Raw genomic sequence first — 22,505 nt, 5'->3', positions numbered from 1 at the left:
TTTAATAAAACATAGCTCTAATCATGTCACTTTGCCAGTAACAAATCTTAGTCACCGTTGCTTGTGGAATAGGCCTTCTCCTGAATTCAAGGCTTTCTACAATTTGGCTGCAACATATATATTTTTTTTAATTATAGTTTTTTATTTACAAAACATATGCACGGGTAGTTTTTCAACATTGACCCTTGCAAAATGTTTTGTTCCAAATTTTCCCCTTTTCCCCCACCCCCTCCCCTAGATGGCAGGTAGTCCTATACATGTTAAATATGTTAAAGGATATGTTAAATACAATATATGTATACATATTTATACAGTTATCTTGGTGCTCAAGAAAGATTGGATCTAGAAAGAAGGTTAAAAAAAAACCTGAGAAGGAAAACAAAAATGCAAGCAAACAATAACAGAAAGAGTGGAAATGCTATGCAACATACATAAAAAAGCAAAAAAACAAAAACTATATCTTGCCTTTAGCCAAAGTAGACTATCACTATTACTTGAACTTAATTGACACTTTTTCTTCATCCTGGATTTGCCCATCCCATTCTTAGTTCTTCAATGCTTTCCCTTTCTATCTCAGGCTACCATTTCTCTGGCCTTAATGTGGGCTTGGTTCAACTTTGGGGTTTCATCACAAACTACCATCTTTTTGGTTTATGTTCCTTCCTGGTTTTCCATTGAGAACATTATCATTCAGTTATTATTCAAGTCTATTAGAAAAAGAAAAAGGGCACTCATTTCTCATGTAAGCATTCCACCTAACAATATATCAAATATAGAAGAAGTTTTAATTAACCCAACAGAATATCCAAAGGACTTAAACCTGAACACCTTAAGAAATAATATCATTCTCCTTCTCTGAGTTATGAACCTTCTCCTCTCCCAAGGAGCTATATATTCTTTTGCTTTATAATACTATCCCAGGGTTGAGACTCCGTCACTGCCAAGAGCAACAAGGAAGAGTCTACCCTTGTACACCAGAACAAGGACAATCCACCTAAATCCCAGCACAGTTGAAAGGCAAAATCTAGCTTTGTCCCTCCACATCCTCATTAGTTCCTGCTTAGTGCAAGAATTCCCCCATCCGGTTCAGGAACTTTTCCTCTGGGTGTAAGTATAACAGGTTTGATCCTAGAACTCCTTGTTGTCCTAGAGCTTCTCCTCTGCCACCATCTGTCCACCGCAATAAGCTCACATTACTTCAGTCACTGTATGGTCTAGTAAATTCTCCTTTACTTTTTCCTCTCTGTTTCTATTCCTGGTCCCACCCTGGCTCCCAATACACAGGTTTCCTAGAGAAGCCATAGCATTGGATGGATTTATCTTCAAGGAACTTGAATTGTGTATGTGTGTTACAAGTTTTTCTTCAACCTTGGAGGTTTTTCTGGGGTCATTGCCAGCTCTCTGAGCCTAAAAAAGGTGAAGTTCAAGATATAGCTCTGGTGGATTGCTATCCATGACTCGATGAGTAATCTTTTTTTTTTTTTTTTTAATGGAAAAGAACATTTTTTACTTTTTTGTCTTTGCTTGTTTTTATATCTATTTTTTATTACTTTAAAAAAATTTATAATAACTTTTTATTGATAGAATACATGCCAGGTAATTTTTTACAGCATTATCCCTTGTACTCACTTCTGTTCCAATTTTACCCTCCCTCCCTCCACCCCTTCCCCTAGATGGCAAGCAGTTCTTTACATGTTGAATAGGTTGCAGTATATCCTAGATACAATATATGTGTGCAGAACCGAACAGTTCTCTTGTTGCACAGGGAGAATTGGATTCAGAAGGTAAAAATAACCCGGGAAGAAAAACAAAAAGGCAAGCAGTTTATATTCATTTCCCAGTGTTCTTTCTTTGGGTGTAGCTGCTTCTGTCCATCATTGATCAATTGAAGTTGAGTTAGATCTCTTTGTCAAAGAAATCCACTTCCACCAGAATATATCCTCATACAGTATCGTTGTTGAGGTATATAATGATCTCCTGGTTCTGCTCATTTTACTTATCATCAGTTCATGTAAGTTGATGAGTAATCTTTAATGTGGTATTAACAGTATACAAGGCCATGACTTAATAAGTTAAGGCCTTTTCAAGATAATTCCATTAATGCCAAACAAAAGCCTCAAAGAATACCTGGTTAACAAGGTTAATTAACCTTATCAAGAGTTTAACATCTCATTAAGAAGACTGGAGGGATTGGAAAGGACTTCCCCAGACTGTATATTTGGCACAATTTTTCACATATTTTTGTTTACATCTTAGTTCAGCTAGCTAGCATTCTCAAATGTACTTTTTATTTAACTTTAAATTACTCTCATTGCCCTGCACATTTTAGACATTTTAAAATGTTAGTTGATTGCTGCTGAGTGAACTTACTGGTGTAAATTTTGCCCTGAACATCTTTGAAATCTTGGAAGTTCCTTTTGTGCTAGAGACCCGGTTCATAATTAACAAAAAAGAAAAAGGGAGCAATGATCTTCTCTTGAAGAGGATGTCATGCTTATCATTTAGCATGTAGTTAAAATATTCTTATTATTGTAAAGCTTAAATGAAAGGATTCTGAAAAAACAAGGAAGTGATTATTCATTCTCTTTCCAGGATTCATATTACCTTCATGACCTAGAAAAGGGAAAGTTAGGGGTTGGATTCAACCGGAAAAAAAAGAAAATGAGGATGGTGAAAAACAAAATTCCCTGTCTTTAGAGCTGTTGATCTCAGGGAAGATGGCCCTTTCACTGGGTTGCAAGTATAACCCAGGACCCAAAATTGAACCGAGGTATCCGAGCCCATCAAACTACCTCCCTTATCTCTCCTTTGAAGACTGGACTCACCCCGGCTTTATTTCATTTTTCTTCTTTCATTCTGTGTCATTCTGTGGAACATTTAAAATAGTTACCTCTGGTTTGGCAAGACCAGAACTATTGTGTTCTTCTTAAAGAGTATGTATCATCTACACTGCTGACCTATCCTGATCCAGTTCCCTAAGTGTCCTGTGACCTGATTTGTATCAATAGAGAATTGGACAAGGCCTTTAGTTGTGTCCCAAGTGGTCAAACACCAGCATTCTCTGTAACCAAATGTTTAGAGTTGGTCTCATGAGTTAACATATATTTGAAAACAAAGTGCTTTATAAATGATGATGGTATTATAGACTTCAACAACAATACTATATGATGATCAATTCTGATGGACCTGGCCATCCTCAGCAATGAGATGAACCAAATTAGTTCCAATAGAGCAGTAATGAACTGAACCAGCTACACCCCGGGAAAAAACTCTGGGAGGTGACTATGAACCACTACATAGAATTCCGAATTGCTCTATTTTTGTCCGCCTGCATTTCAGATTTCCTTCACAGGCTAATAGTACACTATTTCAAAGTCCGATTCTTTTTGTACAGCAAAATAACGGTTTGGTCATGTATACTTATTGTGTATCTAATTTATACTTTAATCATCTAGGGGAGGGGGTGGGGGAAAGGAGGGGAAAAATGGGAACAAAAGGTTTGGCAATTGTCAACGCTGTAAAATTACCTATACATATAACCGGTAAATAAAAAGCTACTTTAAAAAATGATGATAAGTATGATGATGATGATGCCATTTACTTTTAGAATTACCACTCCAAAATATCGAGCTAAAGGGGTTTCTGAATATCCTAGTCTCTTCTCCCACCTCTTCCACTTTCAGGACATGTTCCTCTGTTTTCATCATGTGATGGAGGGTCCTTGGAAAACAGCCAGTATTTGTGTGGTACTTGAAGGTTTATAAAGTGCTTTACATATCTTAATATGATGGATCCTCACATATTGTCATGGGAGGTAGGTGCGATTATCATCCCCATTTTACGCATGAGGAAACTGAGGCACAGAGCTGTTAAATGACCTTCCCAGAATCACACAGCTAGTCAGTGTCTGAGGCCGTCTGTGAGCCCACAAGCCTTGCTGATGTTTTATGTTTATATTTATATAATTTATAATTCCTTGAGTCCTCTCGTGATTGGAACTGACTTCCTACTGCTCTGTTTGTTCATTTGTGTTCATAAGGTAATAGGGCTTCTCTCTGAAAGGACCTTAGCAAGCAGCCACCTAGTCCAACCCTTCCTTTTACAGATGGGAAAAGTATTTTACCCCAGAGAACAATGAGAGAATTTGAACGCTGACCTTTCTGCTCCAGACTTAGGGCCACGGCGGCTTGTTTTTAAATAGCTGCACCAGGACAATGTGCTCTAAAGGTTTTATTTTGGGGACTTGGGTCAGGGTCAGGTCCAGAAGGTGCCAGGGCGGGCTCCAGGCTACAACGCTCCTGCGGAGACCTTGGGGTCCCCAGACTTGTGAGTGTTAGGGCTGGTTCGGTCAGTGACGTGGGCCATCCCACGGGAGCTGGCAGCAGCAGGCGTTTATTGGGCCGCAGTTTGCCGGGCCCTGGGCGGAGAGCCGCCCCTGGAGAGCTTACGTTCCGAACGGGGAAGCAGGACGGACACAGGGAACCCCATCATGCAAGGGAAGACATTGTACACGGGAGTTCTGAAGGGTTTGTGACAGACAGACTTTGTAGGCGTCCAAGGGGAGATGGCGAGGGCTGTCCCAGGCGGAGCAAACTTCAGGGGCGCCTTTGAGGTGGGCTCGAACTTTATAGAGGAGGAAACCGCGACCCCTGAGACTGGCTCGGGCCCCAGAGAAAGCGAACCTGGGAGCTGGGCCTCCGAGCCCAGCCAGCACTTTTCCCCCTGTCAGGCCCTGAAGGCTGGGGGATAGCAGGGTGTGGGGACCGGGAAGCCAGGCCGCCCAGCACGCGTGGAGAGCCCCCACGTGCGGGCACCGTGCCCAGACCTCCCCCACAGCTGGCCCCCACGGCAGGACCCCCTGGTTGGCCCCCATGGCAGGCCTGAGGCTCACAGTTCACCCTGAGGTGGGACTTGTGGGTTCCCTTTGAATTTTTCAGCCCTTGAAGAGGGTGTGTGCACTTGGGCACCGGGTCTGGGCACGGGGGCTGGGCACAAAAGCTGGGCATGGGGCTGGGCATGGGGCCTGCCTCTTTCCAGATTTTCCCAGTGGAACTTGCTTCAGCTTGTATGATGTATCGCCATCACCGGAGCAGGTGGGGGTGTGGTCAGTAACTAAATGTTGATGGGAATAATGTAGAATTTGTGGGAGAGGGGCCTGAATCTTTCTCCTACTTGGTTCTCCTGGGCCTGGTGGGCAAAGGCCCAGCATGAAGCTGCGGTGAGCCACAGGCCAGGAGCCCCTCCCCCAGACTGGGCTGGGGACTTTGAGTTGGTAAGCCGTGGCTGTGTTACTAATCACTTTGTCCTTGACAGTTCGCCAGTCATTGACCCTCTCTGGGTCCCGTTTTTAAAATTTCAGGATGAGTTGAATTGGGCCAGATGAGAGGGAGTGGAGGAGAAGAGAAGATCCTCCTTTCTGAGCTGGTCTGAAGATCCCTCCCAAGTTCTGGGCTCTTGTCCTGGGTAGGGTCCCCATCTGGCTCTTCCCTAGCCCGTCAGGCATCTTGCATAAAGGGCCGGCTTTGGGAGCAGGAAGGACAAGGGCCGCCTCGGGCACATCAGCTGGGGGGCCCTGGACAAAGGCACCCCAAAGTCTCTAAGTTACAGAAGAGCTGCTGAGAAGGTTTGGATGTTGGGAGTTTCCCCCATTGATGTCACGGGCCCAGAGTTCTTTCCCACTCCAGGATCAGATGGACCGACCTCCTCCTCAGCTTCCCCCTCGGGATCTGCTTTCCTCCCCTTTGGCTCCTGGGTGCGGCCCCCAAACCAGTGATCCTTGGAACCGGACGGCTCCCCACAGACAGGTTCCCAGACCTCCCTCTCAGTCCTTTCTCCTGCCCGGTCCTTGGTTTCTCTGGCCTGGCCAGTCAGCAGAGACCGGGCTTGGAAATGCAACTAGAACGACTCAGAAATGTGGAAGCAAGTTTCCCACAATAGAATAGAACTAGAAGCGTGACCTCCAGGGAGAAGCGATGACTCTTAGTAAAAAAAACACAGTAGAGAGAACCCGAAAGAACTGTCCCTTGGCCCGGTTTTCACCCTGTCGGGCTGGCCTCCAGGCCCACTGCCCGGTCCCTCTGTCAGGACAGCTGGGCGGCCTTCCCGTCCTTTGGGCCGAGCTGGATTTTGGGAGGAACTGGAGGCGAGGGCAGGAGCTCCCTCACAGACCCGGGGCCTGCTTTGTCACAGGGAGGATGACAGGGATTTCAGCAGCCGGATGGGCTGGAATGAGGCTCCCTGGGTCTGGTCACTGAGAGCCGGCGCTGGGCCCATCCCCAGACGGGCAGTTCTGCGCATCCCTCCGCAGTGGGGTCCCCTCCCTGGGCCTTTCTCCTGATGCTGCTGGGAGCTGCTCACAGAGCAAGTCAGGCCCCAAAGACCCCTCACCTCCAGCAGCATCTCCCTGGACCATTACAGTGGCAGAACGGCCAAGGGGAGGAGAGAGCTGGCCCAACCCCCTGTTCTCTGGAGGCCTCGGGGGCTTCCTTTCCTAGTCTATCAAGTGAGAGGCTGGATTAATGAGGTGATTTCCAAGTCTCTTCCACCTCTAAATCCTGCAGGCCTGAAGCCTGGGGGTGGGGTGGGGAGAACACCTAAAGAATTTTGTGCATTTACCTGATAAAAACCCCTTACATTTCCTGGGGCTCAGCATGATTTGAGCCAGGACTGAAATGCAGCCCTTTGGGGGCTGGGCCATTTGGCCACTGCAGTGCTTCGGAAGCCCGGGGCATATTTTATCGAGGACATTTGAAGTGAAGTTTAGAGCATCTTTAGAGTTGCCTTCCATGGTCCTCCAGGGATTAGGAGGGAAGAGGTCTGTCTCTGATGTGGGGAGATGTGGGCAGGAGGTCCATTGTGTCCAGATACATTTATAGAAAGGTTCTGAGATGGTTCTGCTTCAGATGAATCATTTTACAAGTTGTGAACCTGCTTCTGGGAAAGTGGGTTAATTGTCTATAGTCTGGTATGTTTTCTAAGTTGCTTTTTATTTCTTTTTTGCTTCTTGATCTTTTTCAGTTCAGATTTCTAGAAGTAAAGGCATTTACTCTCTAGAAAAAGAAGCAGCATGTTAAAAAAAAATCATGTCTTCAAGGTATGATGCAGTCCAGGAGATTTTGGGGACTCTGAAAAAAATAAAAATAAGGTGTCATTTATTAATTTATTAGTTCAACAAGCATTTATTGTGTAGAACCGTACTATGTACTTGGCAAGGAGAAACAAAAAATATTTGAGCAGATCTGTTCATTTTCTGTAGGTGGTAAGAGTTATCATTGCCTTTGATGACCTTAGGTACATAGCCCAGGGGAACTACATCCCAGGACACTGAAACAATTGGAAGATGTGATGTGACTGGCAGACTGTGAAGAGCAATGATCTTTGGAGAAGGGAAGGAAGAAATACTGCAGTCCTGGAGAAAAGTCCCCAATCCCCATAAAAGCAAAGAAAATGAAGTTTATAAAAAACTGGAGGCCAATGAGGTTGACTTCTATTATTAGCAAAGTTCTAAAGCATCCTATGAATGGAATGGGTAAAGAACATCTAGAAAAGGAAGAGATGTTCACAAAGAACCAGCAGAGCTTCATCAAGAATGGATCATAATGTCATAGACTTAGACCTGGAAGGGATCTCAGAGGCCTTTGAGTTCCACTTTCTCATAGTCATATCAGACTAACCTTATTTCCTCTTTTTGTAGAATTACTAAGTTGGAAAACCAAGGAAAAGCTCTTGGTAGTTATGGTGCACCTAGATTTTATTTTATTTTATTTATTTATTTTTATTATAGCTTTTTAATACATATACAATAATACATATACAAGTTATATGCATGGGTAATTTTTCAGCACGGACAATTGCCAAACCTTTTGTTCCAATTTTTCCCCTCCTTCCCCCCACTTCCTTCCTAAGATGGCAGATTGACCAATACATGTTAAATATGTTAAAGTATAAATTACAATATATGTATACATGTCCAAACAGTTATTTTGCTGTACAGAAAGAATCAGCCTCTGAAATAGTGTACAATCACCCTGTGAAGGAAATAAAAAATGCAGGGGGACAAAAATAGAGGGATCGGGAATTTTATGTAATGGTTCTTAGTCATCTCCCAGAGTTCTTTGGCTGGTGCACCTAGATTTTAACAAAACATCTGACAGTCTTTTATGTCATTTTCATGAAAAAGATGGAGAGAGGTAGATTAGATGCTAGTACAATGAGATAGACTTAGAATGACTGGACTGACTAGATCCAGAGTAATTATTAATAGTTCTATATTGCAACTTAGAAGGAGATCTCCAGTGAGGTACTCCAGGAACTTGTGCTTGGCCCTACGCTTTTTTAACATTTTAATTAATGACTTGGGTAAAGATACTTGTGTTATGTGTTTGTCAGGTTTTCAAATGATGCAAAGCTGGGAAGAATGACTATAATTAGATGATTGAGTAGGACTCAGAAAGATTTTGACAGACTGGAACACTGGACCAAGTCCAAATTTAATAGGAATAAAAGCAGCGTCTTAGACTTGAGTTCAACAAATTTACTTCATAAATATAAGGTAAGGAAAAAAGCCATGGTTAAAGAGCAGTTTGACAAAGATGTTGGGGTCTTAGTGGGCTGCAAGTTCATTTTGAATTGATGGAGTGATTTGATAGTTAAAAAAACCAGGAGATCATAATGGTGTGATTTGAGGCTTTATTGAAAAAGACTTGTCTTTCAGGTATAAGGAGAATAATAGATTGCTATAGTCCCGCTACAAATGCAGTGTTGTATATACTTTTTAATCATTATATTTAGAGCATCCAGAGGAAGACAGTTAAGATGCTGAAGTTCATGCATATGAATTCTGATGGAAGGAACTGGGAATTTTTATACTTGAGAAGAGAAGACTTATGGGGGGCACGCTAGCTGCCTTCAGATATCTTGAAAGATTGTCACATGAAAGAAGAATCAGAGATGTTTTGTTCTAGAGAGCAGTACCAGGAGTAATAGATAGAAGTTGCAAATGAGCAAACAGCCTTGATTTCAGAAAAAGCCTCCCAACAATTAGAACTGTGTGCAGGGAAATGGAATGCCTTAGTAAGGAAGCTTCACATTCTCCCTCACTGGGAGTCTCTGAGCAGAGGCTAAATGGCCACCTGTCCAATAGACTCTAGAAGGGTTGCCTCTGAGAGATGATTTGGATCAGCTGGCCCATGGGGTCCCTTCCAAGAGGAAAACATTGTAGTTCTGTGTAAAGAAGAACAAGATAGCTTATCTGCCTTTGGTACAGCTTGCCTCCTAAGTAAGGCATAATTTCATGATTCATGCATCTAGAGAATGTGTTTAAAGAAACAAACAAGCACAAGATATTATAGCATAAATTCTATTTAAATCCCCTCAGTGTTTGAGTAGAAAGGTGAGGCTACTTTGGGAGGACTCTTTGGAAGCCAATTTTCAAGTGGGTCTCAAGGGAAGTGTGATTCACATATACTGTCAGAGAGGAAGGGAGAGGGAACTAATTAAGTACATGCAGCAGGAATGTCAGAAGAAAAGGCAGTGAGATGATTATAGGAAGGAGTAAGTTAGTTTGGCTGGAGTGGAGGGCCATATTGGGCAATAATAAGAAATGTTAAAATGTCAATGGAGGTCCTTAAACATTGAGATGAGGAGCTTAGAGTTGACAACGAGGAAAAAGGAGCCATTAATGGGTCTTGAGCAGTAGAGTGAAACAATGAAATTTGAGTTTGTGGAAGATGCTGATGTGTTATAATCAATTGGAATGAGGAGGAAAAGGGAGAACAGGCAGTAGAAAGTATTATTAACAGAATTGATGAGATCCTATCAATCATCATTGTAAGCTACTAAAATAAAGCTTGTAGCATTTGCTCATTTCTGAAATGTAAGTGATCGTGTTGAAAATTCAGTTCTTGCTGGCTCTAGCACACAGTGCTCAGTGACTATTTGTTGAACTGAAAAGAATGAACACATTAGTGGGGCCTTTTTATTCTTCTCTGGTCAGGGCTAATTATTTATTTTAAATTGTTTTGCTTTCATTGAAGTATATGACACCCATCAGTAAAAGATATTTCTACAAATCCCAATAAAATTTTAGTTTAATTAAACATTGATTAATCATATTCCATATACAGGATAGACTGCTGTGTCTTGCAGGAGATAAAAAAATGAATAAAACATCATCCCTGATTCAAATGAGCTTATCCTGCAAGAGAGATAAGGCACATATCAAAATAATGATAATATTAAAGCTCATATTTATGCTGAATATTATTCTTTACAAAGCACTTTCTTCAAGACAACCCTGTGTAGTTAGTAGTGCAAATATTATTATCTTCATTTGACAGATGAGGAAACTGAGGCTCATGGTGGTTGGGGTCTCACAGACACAATATAGACCATAATAAGTGCAATGAGAGATATAAGAACTCCATGAGGACTTATTTCTAATTGGGACAGTCAGGAAAAGTATCATGTAAAAGTTAGCATTTATGTTGAATCTTGAAGAATGGGAAGGATTTCAAAAGGTAGAGATGGGGAAAAGGGCATTCTAAAAACAAACCAAGGTGGAAATAAAAGTACAGAGGCATGAGTGTACCATCAGAAGAATATGAGCTCCTTTCCTATGGGATACTGATTCCAGTGCCACGAGCATAAGTTTTTTAAAAAATGCCTGATATCTTTTTTTTGTGAATCATTTTTATTTCTGAATTGTTTGCTATCCAGAAAGATGGCTTTCTGCAAAGTTTGTATAAGAAAAAAGAAAAAATTAACCAACATGTCTGACAATAGATGCAGCATTGTTCCCCTGAAGTCCTCCTACTTCTGCAAAAGAGGGTGATGCATTGGGAGCTTGGGTCTGAGAAGTGAATGCTATTATCCCATAGAGTTTGTGCATAAATAGAGCTCTGGTTCATGAATTTGCTTAATTGTTTTCTGAGACCAACAACTGTGAGCAAAGCTTCTTGGAAGTACCTTCATGCACATATAATTCAGAAATGGTTTCCCGTACCATTCACCTGCATATCTTACCTGTTTTGTCAATGACTGTGTATGTTTCTGTATATCCCAGAGAACCTATAAGAGCATCAAGTGCGGGGTGAGGGGCAGAAGCACCCAACCAAGGGCACAGAGGGATGAGCCTGCCAGGCCAGCTTCGGAATGCAGCAGCTGCAGGTGGCCCCGTTTTTTAATCTCGGAATCTGCAGATGGAGGGGAAAAAAATACCATTGAGGGCAAACTGGGTGCTTTTTTTCTTCATGTGGCTCATTAGCAAACAAATAGCAAACACTGAAACAATAGAAGTTGTTTTTAACAAAAGTCATTTTTATCAGATCACCATTTAATTTATAGTTGGCTTAAGAGCAGATCTTTCTTCAAAGGAAATTCCATTCTTGGATTCATTCCCATGATCACTCAGTCAAATGAGAACCTTTGCCAATAGAATAATATTACACATTGCCTAATAATAGAATAGACTTCCTTGGTTCACTTTCTCAACAAACATGTTCATGGAAAATCCCTTTGTGCATATAGCACTTTTCTTGCGTAGTATTTAGCTCTTTACAAATATTCTATCATTAACCCTCACAACATTAGTAAAATGCTTAGGGAGGAAAAAATGCTCATTTTATAGTTGAGAAAGTCAGTGAGTAAAGAAATAGATTGGCTTCCCAGAGGTCTCCCAAGTTATCAGTAGTAAGAAACAGACCATAACACAGTCATCCATTCAATCAATATTTACTGAATGTCGACTACATGCATAGCAAGGAAGGGATTTGTGCAGATTAATGATTTCTGTGCTGTTCTGTTCCAAATACTTTCTTTGGGTCTTAGGTCTTTAGGTCTGGTTCCCCCTTTGCATCTGACCTCCTTGTGGCAGCCAAAGGACGGAGTAAAAGTCCAGAAGCCATTGTGTTGTATGCAGTTCTTGACCTTTCTATGCCAATAGACATTCTTTGTGATATGTGGAGAAAAGTCATTCGATGGGAATTGGATTCCCATTCAACTCATTCAACAACTCCTTTTTCAAGGGCTTCAAAATCAAAGGCTGGGTGATCATGATATGAGTAAATAACAATTGAATTTTCTGAATTAAATTTTTTCTAGTTACTTTTTATCTTAGAGACCAATTTGATTCCACCCTAGCCCTTACATAAACCCAGAATGTCCTGATTAGCCTAGAGAAACTTCTTGGAAGACTAGCAATCACAAATTGTATTCTAAAAGAACCCAGAGAGAGCAGGATGCTTCTGGGGATTGTTTAGGTCTGCCTCTGTCCAGCCTGGGAAGACCTTAAGTTCAAAGCTTTCAAGCAGTGATACTAAGTTCACACTAATGTGGTTATAAACCCCTGGATCCATTCAAGATTTTTCATATACTAGGGGACAGGCTAGACCTGAGAGCCACATCAGAGGAATTGCATCCCCGCATTGTAGTCTGAACCCATCAGCTCCCAGGGACACCGTGAATCAGCTTTTGTGAGCAGCTGCCTCAGGTGAATAGCTGTTGTACCATTCTCTCCCTGTTCTCTGGGCTGTTAGAAAACTGGCTTGGATGGCAAGTGGTACCATCGCTTGCAGAGGTCATCCTTTAACACCATAAATAGCTATTGAATCCAATCAGATTAAATTTCAGTTCTCTAAGCCAGTCAGCGTCCCTTCAGTTCCACGCACAGAAGGACCCACCTGTCACTTTGATATCTCCTGTAGCTTTGGCAATGTCATTCTCAATCATGCAGGAGTATGTGTTGTTGACGGTGACATTGTAGAGCACAGACACCACCTTCATGGTTACATTCTCAGAGTTCAGCTCAAAGCTGGTGTTGGAAACTTCAGAAAAGTTGGCTCCCTGGTCAACCTGAGAGGCCCAGGCCACAGTGGGCTGGGGGAACCATCGGGGAGCCTCGCAGCGCAGACTTTCGGAACTGGCATTGTAGTCCACATTCACGTCTGGGATGCTGAAGGCTAAAATTATCCACAGGAGAGCAGAGGTCAGGACTAAAGGTACAAGCCAATGGTGTGAGAGCAAAATTCAAAAGGAAAAGCATTAATTAACTTGTGTCCATGTGGAGTTTATTTAGGGGAATGACATAAGCAGACTTGTGCTTTAGGAAAATTATTCTTGTACAGGGTGAAGAGGATAGATGGGAAAGTGAGAGACTTGGAAGGAGAACACTTAGGAGCCTATTGCAGGGGTCTTGAGGACCCCACTTACCCCCCAAAAAACTAGCCCTGGGCATCAGGCTTCCCAGGATCCTGTGTGCAAGTCTGGTTGCTCATAAAAGCATCCTAGGATTAGAGCACAGTATATATATATATATTGAAAAATCATGTCTGCTGTGTGCAAGGTAGTGGGCCAAAAGCTGGAGATGCTAATATAGACCTGACCTGGACCCTACTCTCAAGAAACAGTCCCATGGGGATGGGCAAATATGCAACTGCTTTGTAAGAAAAGAAAATCAAAGTGTCAGGGGAATTAAAGAAGAGACAGAAAGACAGAGGGAAAGAGATGGTCACATAAACAGAGAAAATGGCAGAGAGAGAGGGAAGGAGAAAGATGGGAAGAGACAGAGAGAAACATACACACAGAGACAGGGACAGAGAGGGAGAGAGAGACAGAAAGACAGAGACACAAGAGATTACTTTCACCTGCAGGGATCAAAAAAAACTTTATGGAAAAGATGACACTGGAATTAGGTGTTGAAGGAAAGAAGAGGCTAATCAGCAGATAGGGTTGTTGAGCAGAGAGTCTACCAAGCAGAGATGATGATATGAGATACATAGATGGAAGATGGTGGATGAAGGAGGAGTGGAGGGTAGTCCAGTTTAGCTGGATCAGAGAATACATGAAGGAGGAGAGAATGAGCTAAGACTACATCAATTGGTTGAAACAGGTGGCAGAGTGTCAAGTCCTGGGATCAGGAGTTCTTATTTTATTTGGTAGGAAATGGGGAAATGGAAGGTTTTTTGATCAATAGTCATAACAGTGCAATAATTAATAGTATTAGTGAAATGGAGGATGGATTGGGGTGATATACTGAGGGCAGGAACATTGGGTTAATGACGATTACAAAGGTCTGGGAGAGAAGAGATGGAAACACGAATGGGGGGATGGAATCAGGAGGACTGGGGAAGGATCACCCAGTGGTGGTGGTCATGAGAAAAAGGGGGAGGATGAGGATGGACTGCAAGGATGGAGCCTCTTCAGACTGGACAGGCCCTGACTAAGTGAAGTCAGGACCAGGCTTCCTGCCTTTAACAGCAGAGAAAGAGACTAAAGGAGGCATCCCCAGCACTTAGCATGGTGGCTGTAAAATAGGCACTTAATAAATGTTTATTCACTAATTTTATGGAAGTTTTTAAATTTTTAAAAAAAAATTTTAATCACTATAAATGTTTATTCACTAATTTTATGGAAGTTTTTTAAAATTTAAAAAAAAATTTTAATCACTATAAATGTTTATTCACTAATTTTATGGAAGTTTTAAAAAATTTTTAAATTTTTTTCAATCACTATAAATATTTATTCACTAATTTTATGGAAGTTATCCAGTCCTAGCAACTGCAAATAGGTAAAAGGATATAGGGGAAAGATCTCAAGGCCTGAGTTCTAATCCTCTCTCTCTTGTTAGGTAAGTCAATTAACTTCTCTAGGACTGTAAAATGATTTGAAAAAGGGTTACACTCTTTATGGGGCTACATCATCTTATGTGAAGATGTTACTGGATAATTTGTCTTATGAAATCTTAACCCCGAATGACTGGAAATCCATCGCTAAAACATGTCTTGAACCAGGACAAAATTTATTGTGGCTTTCAGAGTTTCATGAATTATGTCGGATTCAAGCCCAACACAATAGGCAAACAGGACAAATCACTTTTGACCAACTAGCTGGTGAAGGTCAGTATGCAGAGAGTTCAGAACAGATTTATTATCCCATAACAGTATATGAGCAAATTTCTAAGGCTGCAATAAAAGCTTGGAATTCTCTCCCTGGACAGAAAGATGGAAATAATGCTTTCACAAAAATAGAGCAAGGTCCCAATGAACCTTTTGCAGATTTTGTGGGACGTTTACAAACAGCTGTAATAAGAACCATTGGAGACAATGCAGCAACAGAAATAATGACTAGACATTTGGCTAAGGAAAATGCCAATGAGGTTTGCAAAAGAATTATATGGGGGCTAAACAAAGATGCTCCTTTGGAGGAGATCATAAGACGCTGTGCCACAGTGGGCACAAATGCTTATTATGCCCAGACTATGATGAACATGGGAAGACAAGGTCCTTCTTGGCAAGGGACTTCTAGAGAAACTCGTCTATGTTTTCAATGTGGAAAAGTTGGACATCTAAGAGCCCAATGTAGAAATGGAGATAGAGTGAGAAGACAGGTGAGAGAAAACCCAAAACCCCATGTCCAAAATGTAACCGAGGCTTTCACTGGGCCTCTAAATGTATATTGACCCAGAGGAATGAGAGGCAGGACCCAGCTCCAAAGTATCAATCAAAGGAGACTTTAGAAATTCGGGACTCTGATGTCATCAACCAACAGAAAAGCAATCAGGATTACAGTTGGGGAGAATACAGGCCTTTTAAGACAACAAGGCAATATCCAGTGCAAATGGCTCCAATGTAATTACCAGATGATGAGGAGAAATCCCAAATTTGGTAAATAGAAGGGAATTAGGTTGGACTGATTAATCTTTCAAGTCCCTTCCAGTTCTAGACTTGTGATAAAACTCAGGCATTTCTTTCCCTTGCATATATTGCTTCTTACTCCAAAAGTGGCTATATTTTGAAGTTAAATTTATTTCTCCTGGACCTATAGGATGAGATAGTGGGAGATGCAGGGGGGAGCTAGGTCCTAGACTCTTTGCAAAACATTGTGATCCAAGTGCATTTCTTCTTCATTTGCCAAGTGCCTTCTGTCAAGAACTCTGTGAGGGCTGCGAGGGCTGCAAAAGAAGCCACATTTTCTCTTCCCAGGAGCCCTCAGAACAGAGTGACAAGACCCATAACACAGGAGAGACACTCCCACAATTCTTAATTCCACTCTTGTTTCACACTTGGGATAGTGGAGAGAGTTGAAGACTGAGATACATGTTATATATTGCAGGATGTTGGAATGAATGACCCTCTCAAGTCTCTCTCAGCTCTGCAAGTTTATAATGCTTTGAATTCAAAGGGTTACCAGTGGTCCTCAAAGTGTAGTCCAAAGAATTGTTGGGGTCTCTGAAACCCTTTCAGAGGTCTAAAAATTCAAAATTATTTTTTATTTCTAATATGGTAAATAGCTATAAGTATAATCCAAATGAACAAAAACTCTTTGAACTCTTTGATAGTTTTTTTTTTTTTTTAACAACATGAAGATACTGAGAACAAAGGTTTGAGAACCACTGCGTTAGACTGTACACATTTCGGAATGCTCAGGGAAAGACCATGATGGATGGGGTGGGGTAAGCCTGGGAAGGCTTCTGGAAAAGCTGGATCCCTGAGTCTTGAAAGATGAATAAAATGCTGATTGACACAGGTTTCCAAAACATTTCCTTGTAAGGACAAATGGGGCTTTTGTTCAATTCCAACTGCATGCCCTTAGAACTGAACCCCAGCCCAACAAATGCTTGTATAAATGTAAGGAGTCTGGCACATTATACTTGATCTAAATAACAAAGGAGACTTCTCTCTGCCCTAGATGCCAATTAAGTCTATTCTGTTACATCAGAGACTGCTGTGGCCAAGGATGTCTATACATTGAGGGAGTAGAGGTGCCGTGTGGGGGTCTCCAGCTAAGACAGAGGATCAGTAAATGCAGATGGGGACATTGTCAGACACTGGGACACACGGGAGGCAGGTGAGGTACAGAAATAGCTCCGGGCAGAAGTGTGGATGCATCTGACTCAAGATCACATAGGGAGGCTCTAAGGTTTGCAAATGCATTCTCCATTTAATAATCTTTGAATAATCTTTGAATTTAGCCCTATTTTATGGATGAAGAAGCTGAGGTTCAGAAAACTAAAGGGATTTGCTCAAGGTCTGACGCCATATCTGAACCAGGACTAGAACTCAAGCCTTCTGATTCCAGGGGAGTCCTCGTCACACAGTATAATGGGTGCTGTCCTTGGGCCGCCATCTTCCATTTACTCAAACAAAAATACAAATATATTTTCTTGTATAGGCCCAGGACAGGGAGACTGGCCTGTGGTGTTAGTGTGGACGCAGGACTCCCAGGTGAGGAAACTTCCTTCTCGGGATTCAAGCACCTTAAATAAAAAGCCCGAGGACATTGTGGCCGGCTGGGAGCCGGGGGGCTTCCTGGCTGCCTCTCTTACAGATTGAACAACTGCTCACCCAGTTGGGTTTGGGAAAACTGCCTTCCCCTTTCCCACAGTGACTCACCTCCGGTTTTGTATTCCAGCTTGGCATTCCCCTTGCCCTTGGAGGTGATGACGTAGCACTTGTAGGTGCCGGCGTCTGTTAACTGCACGTTTTTCAGCTTTAGAGAAGCATTGCCAACTATCACTTGATCTGCAAACACGGCCGTGCGGCCCTTAAACATGTCATCTTGGCCAGACAAATCGTCCTTGCCTGCTTTGAACTCGTGGACCAAGCCCAGGACGCCTTCCTTTAGCCACTGTATCACGATGTCACTGAGCTTGATGTCGGGCTCAAACGTGCAGCTCAGGATCCCATCCTCCCCGATGTTCCCGGCCGAGGTGAGCGTCGTGACGGCGATGGAGTGCCTCCCTGAAAGAGAGAAAAGCTCGCCTTTGAAGGGGAGTCTCCAAAGGCCTTTTGCCATTCACCCCACTCTGGAATAACCATGGCTGATATTTAGCCTTCACATGGTTCCATTTACTTTTTAGTCTGGTTAACCATAAAATTGCTTCCTAGGCCATTGGTATCAAGCTCAAACAGCATCCCTGATAAGGTAGGCTGTGTAGGAATGAGTGTCCCCATTTTATAGATGAACCAACTTATGTTCCCCACAGCCATAAGATCATATATTTAGAGCTAGAAGGAATTTTAGAGGACCTACCCTCATTTTATGGGTATGGAGAGTTTAAGTAACTTATAAAAAAGCTAACTTAAATGACCTCCCTATTGATGCAAGACTTGAATCCAGGTCTTTCTAACTCTTTATCTAATCCCATTCACTACACCAAATGAAGTCAGGGCTTTTTCTCACTTGAAGCACTTTGCCTTTTTTTTTTTTTTTTTTTTTTTTTTTTTTATTTAAGTGCACCACAAATTAAAAAACAAAACCAAACCAGTGACTCTATCTTGGTTGTAGTAAGCATGTAATAAATGATTGGTTTGCCAATTAATCTTATCTGAATGATAAAGATATTGACAATTTAAGCCAAGGATTATCCTGAAAAACAAAATGAAATTTATAGGATCATACATTTAGAACTGAAAAGCCTGTGTAGTCCAATTATTTTATTTTACAGATGAGAAAAGGGTGAGTGACTTGCCCACAGTCACACAGGGAAGTCAGTGTCAGAGGGGGAAATTTGAGGTCCCATCCTCCTAACTTCCTCATTCATGATGAACATTTTCCCCACTATTCCCACTCTGCCTCTGTTAATTCTGTGTGGTGAATTCCTAGATGGGGAAGCAGTTTGCAATAAATGGTGATAAGGCCAAATTATGGGTGATTGTCAGTGTTAACAAGGGCAGAGAGTTAAAATGGTTGATGGAGGAAAGGTGATGTAGTATAATGGATTTGAAGTCAAAGGACTTTTGAGACAAAGGAGATTCTGCTACTTACTGCCTCCTTGACTGTGGAGAGGTCACTTCAATGGAGTTGATTTTCCTTGTGTTAAAAATAGAGTTAGTACAAGATGAATGCCTTCCAGCTCCAAATGTCATTGTGACTCTCATTTCCCCACTTCCAAGGTCAAAGGAGAAAAGAGGAACACAGATATTAGGGGCCCATGAGAATTATAGGAATGGCTTGGATTTGGGGAGGGTCCAGTGGGAATAGAAAAAAAGGAACAGATATAAAAAAGATTGCAAAGGTAAAAATGAATGGAAATTGGCAGCTGAGCAGATGAATAGGGGAGAAAGAGAAGGAAGAGCCCAAATGATTACAAGGTTTCAAGCCTGGATAACTGAGAGGTGATGATTCTATGATCAGAAATGAGAAAGTGTGAAAGAAGCATAGTTTTAAGTGGAAAGATGAGTTTAGCTTTGGATCTTTTGAGTTTGATGATCTAGAATTATATTCGGGTGAAAGAAAATACTAGGGTGTTGGAAACACAGGAGAGCAGATGAAAGGATGATAATTGCAGTCATGGAAACACATGATAATATTCATCATCTTGAGCAACATCCATAATTAGGAGATGAAAAGAGGATTGAACCAGAAAAATTAAGAGAAAGGAAAGCTATTCAAACTCAGGGAGGAGTAAGTATTCAAGAGGAGGAGGTCATCAGTGGTGTTGATTGTACAGAGAAGTAACGGACAAAGAGGGCAGACCATCTGATTTACTTGATGAATGATTGTTAAGAGAATCCCTCAAGTAGCATTCTAGGTTCAGAAAGCAAATCAAAAGGGCTGAGAAGTCAATGGAAGGTGGGAAAGTGAAAAGTATCAAGAGGAGACAACTTTTTCTAAGAGAATAGTGTGAAAGAACAGGTGAGGTAGATGATGGTACTTTGAAGAATGGCAGATTTTGATGAAGTGTAATTAAAGGCAGATCTGTCCATGAAGGGCCCAATAGATAGAGCGAATGTTGCTGGACATCCTTCATCTCTGAAGAGGATCAATCACATCACAATGTGATGTGCAATGTCTTAACTTGTATGTGAATTGGTTTTAAGGGAGGCAGAGTTGCACCAAATTGTGACCCTCGTTCTGCTTTCCAGAATCATCGAGGTCCAGTGGCAAGACTAGTCAGGAAATCTCAGGATGGCCTGCGTTGCAGTGGACGACCTTGAGGTTTTTGATGTCTGACCAAGCTCTAAGACCTCCTTCATGGCTCTTGCATCAGAGGAAGTCTTCCCTTGCTTGGGACAGATATCCCCCAAGTCATTAACGGGTTTGTCTGTGATTGTCAGCCTGGTTTGGCCCACCTTCTTGGAAGGTTTTACTGGGATATGGCCACTGTACGTGCTACAGCTTCCTGGATTCACAGGTAAGAGAGGCGAGTGATGAGATGGAAATGGCTGAGGACTTGAAGGCTCCACTCAAAGGTCTGGCCTTCATTCACTAGCCATTGTGGAGGGCAGAAGGGACAGGACCAGAGTGGTGCATTAGGAGGATGTTGCTATGAAGTGAAAGACTGTTTAAGAGAGCTTACTTGCAATAGTTTACAGACTAAATAAGGATGTTCCTTAGGCAGTTCTGGTCAGGCAACTGTGACTTTTTGCTGGACCTACATTAATGAACAATGGAATGTCCAAATTCATGCAGGTTGTAGTTAGGGGATATAATAATATAAATAAATAAATAATAATAATAAAGGGAATAAGAAATGCCACTGATTAAGTAGGTGGAGGATCAAAGAGTTGGCAAGGATTTTCCGTTTACAGAAGAATAAACCAAGGCCACCAGAAGTGACTAAGTGACTCAGGAGGTGTCAGTGATATGGCCAGAATTTGAAATCAGGCCCTCTGATCTTGAATCCATTGCTCTTTCTACTATCCCACACATCATTTGTTGTCCTCTGTTTTCGCAAACTCTTTTTTTTTTTTTTCAAATTAAATGAGATAATGTTTGTAAAGTGCTTAGCTAGCACAATGCCCGGCATATGTAAGTGCCATATAAATGTTTATTCCTTTCTCCCCTCTCTTTTTTAGAAGGAGTAAAAAACAACTTATAAAATCCAAGAATTAGGCAAAGTCAACCAAAAACTTTATTTGCAGAACAGTCTCTTAAATCAAGAAGACTCCTAGTCCTTTGGTGCACTATAAGGTTGTCCAATCACTGATTGGACATTTTCTTAGAGGGAAACCTGGGACAGACCCTAGCTTAAGCTAGGCTTCCCACTACTACATCTGGGGCCCTCTCCAGTCATGCTGATCTATATCTGGCCATTCTTTCTGCATAAGTGAGACTGATGACTTTGCACAGTCCTGCCTCATTTAAATACAATTCATTTGCAAGTCATGGCCATCTTCCTGATGTCATGGTCCTCTTCAAGAATGAAGGACAAGCAATATTGAAAAAGGCCTTCACCTTAGATGGAACCTCCATGAAGAAACTGCAGGAAGGCATGATGAGCAAGAGCTGTACACGTAAAGATCCATTCAAATAAAAACATTATAGTTATTATTTTTGTTCTGTAGCTTTCAGTAGCCTCTGATAACATTTAAGACTGTAACTGAATGAGACAGTGCTATAAATACCTAACTAAATTCCAAAGTGTTTTTTCTTTTTTTAAAGAAAAAAAATCACAGAATATGTTATTTACGTATATACCAAATTAAAAAAAATTTACATAGATATCTTTATCTTTTAAAGTAAATGGTTCTTCTGATTACCACCTGCTAGTATGGGCAGGATTTCTTCAAGGCTGGCTATGATGAATATCTTCCTTTGAGTACATTGAAGTTATTATCCCTGGTAATTACAGTTATAAAGGATTGTTATTTCCAAGTTTAGCCTTGGACTAGCACCAGTGTACTTGCAAAGATTTAGAATCTGATTTTTTGAATTTTTATTGCTCTCATTTAATATTATCAAAGGAAGATGACTTGGGACCATCTGCTGTACATCAAGTTAGGTAAGAGATCTGGCTAAAGAGAAAAGACAAGGTTTTAAAGAAATTAGTTCATAGTTTTGTAGCTCAAAGGGTCCTTAAAGATTTTCTAATCTTCTCCTTACATTTCCCCTTCATTTTACTAAGGCTGTGGCACAGAGAACTTTTCAAGATCACACAGGCAAGTGAAAGAGATGAGTTTTGCACTCATTCTTTGACTATAAAATTGGTACGCTGGGAATGAGTTTTGCACTCAGATTCTCTGACTATAAAATTAGTACTTTTCCCAATGTACCACAGCTTTCTTTAAGGCACTATGAAGAACAAGAGAGGAAGCAAAATGTAAGGAAGAGAACAATGGTCCAGGAAGTCATGGAACCCAGTGGTATGACTCTGACCAGATAATGTTACTTTCTAGACCTGTTTCTTCATCTGTAAATGAATAGGCTGGACTAGATCACTTCTAATGTTTTTCCAGTTCTGAATTATTCTATTTATCTAGTATGACAGAAAAAAAAAATCAGACCAAAAGATTTAGATTATAAGATGAAAAGAATTTTTAAAAAGCCCAAGAGAAAAAAAATGTAGCTCAAACGAGGCTAGTATTAAAAATGGAACAAAATTAAAGCCTGTCAAGCTGGAATGGGAAAGGATTGAGACTTTCAAGCTTTGCAGTTTGGGTTCTAGAACATATTTCAAGAATCCTTGTTGGATTCTGTCAAAGAGTGAGCAGAAGCAGGTGGTGGTCCAAAGGGCAAGGAAAGCTGTGTAGAAGTTTGGGAAAGGGGTAAAAGGTGGGGCAATATTC

General features: G+C 41.4%; 1 protein-coding gene across 1 annotated transcript in view; it reads right to left on the bottom strand.

Annotated features, from left to right (window-relative positions):
• Positions 1-4,215: 4,215 nt before the first annotated feature.
• VTCN1 (V-set domain containing T cell activation inhibitor 1) overlaps positions 4,216-22,505 on the bottom strand; it is a 91,880-nt gene continuing 73,590 nt past the window's right edge. Inside the window, exons 4-7 of the mRNA XM_051992918.1 lie at positions 17,388-17,735; positions 12,678-12,956; positions 11,023-11,192; positions 4,216-7,124 (exon numbers count right to left, since the gene is read on the bottom strand). Of these exons, the coding sequence (XP_051848878.1) occupies positions 11,068-11,192; positions 12,678-12,956; positions 17,388-17,735 (752 nt within the window). The 3' untranslated portion in view covers positions 4,216-7,124; positions 11,023-11,067. The remainder of the gene's footprint in view (positions 7,125-11,022; positions 11,193-12,677; positions 12,957-17,387; positions 17,736-22,505) is intronic.

The sequence above is a fragment of the Antechinus flavipes genome, chromosome 4, assembly GCF_016432865.1.
Source record: "Antechinus flavipes isolate AdamAnt ecotype Samford, QLD, Australia chromosome 4, AdamAnt_v2, whole genome shotgun sequence".
Lineage (NCBI taxonomy): Eukaryota > Metazoa > Chordata > Mammalia > Dasyuromorphia > Dasyuridae > Antechinus > Antechinus flavipes.
The sequence above is the reverse complement of the archived record's forward strand: the minus strand, read 5'-3'. Positions and strand labels throughout refer to the sequence as shown.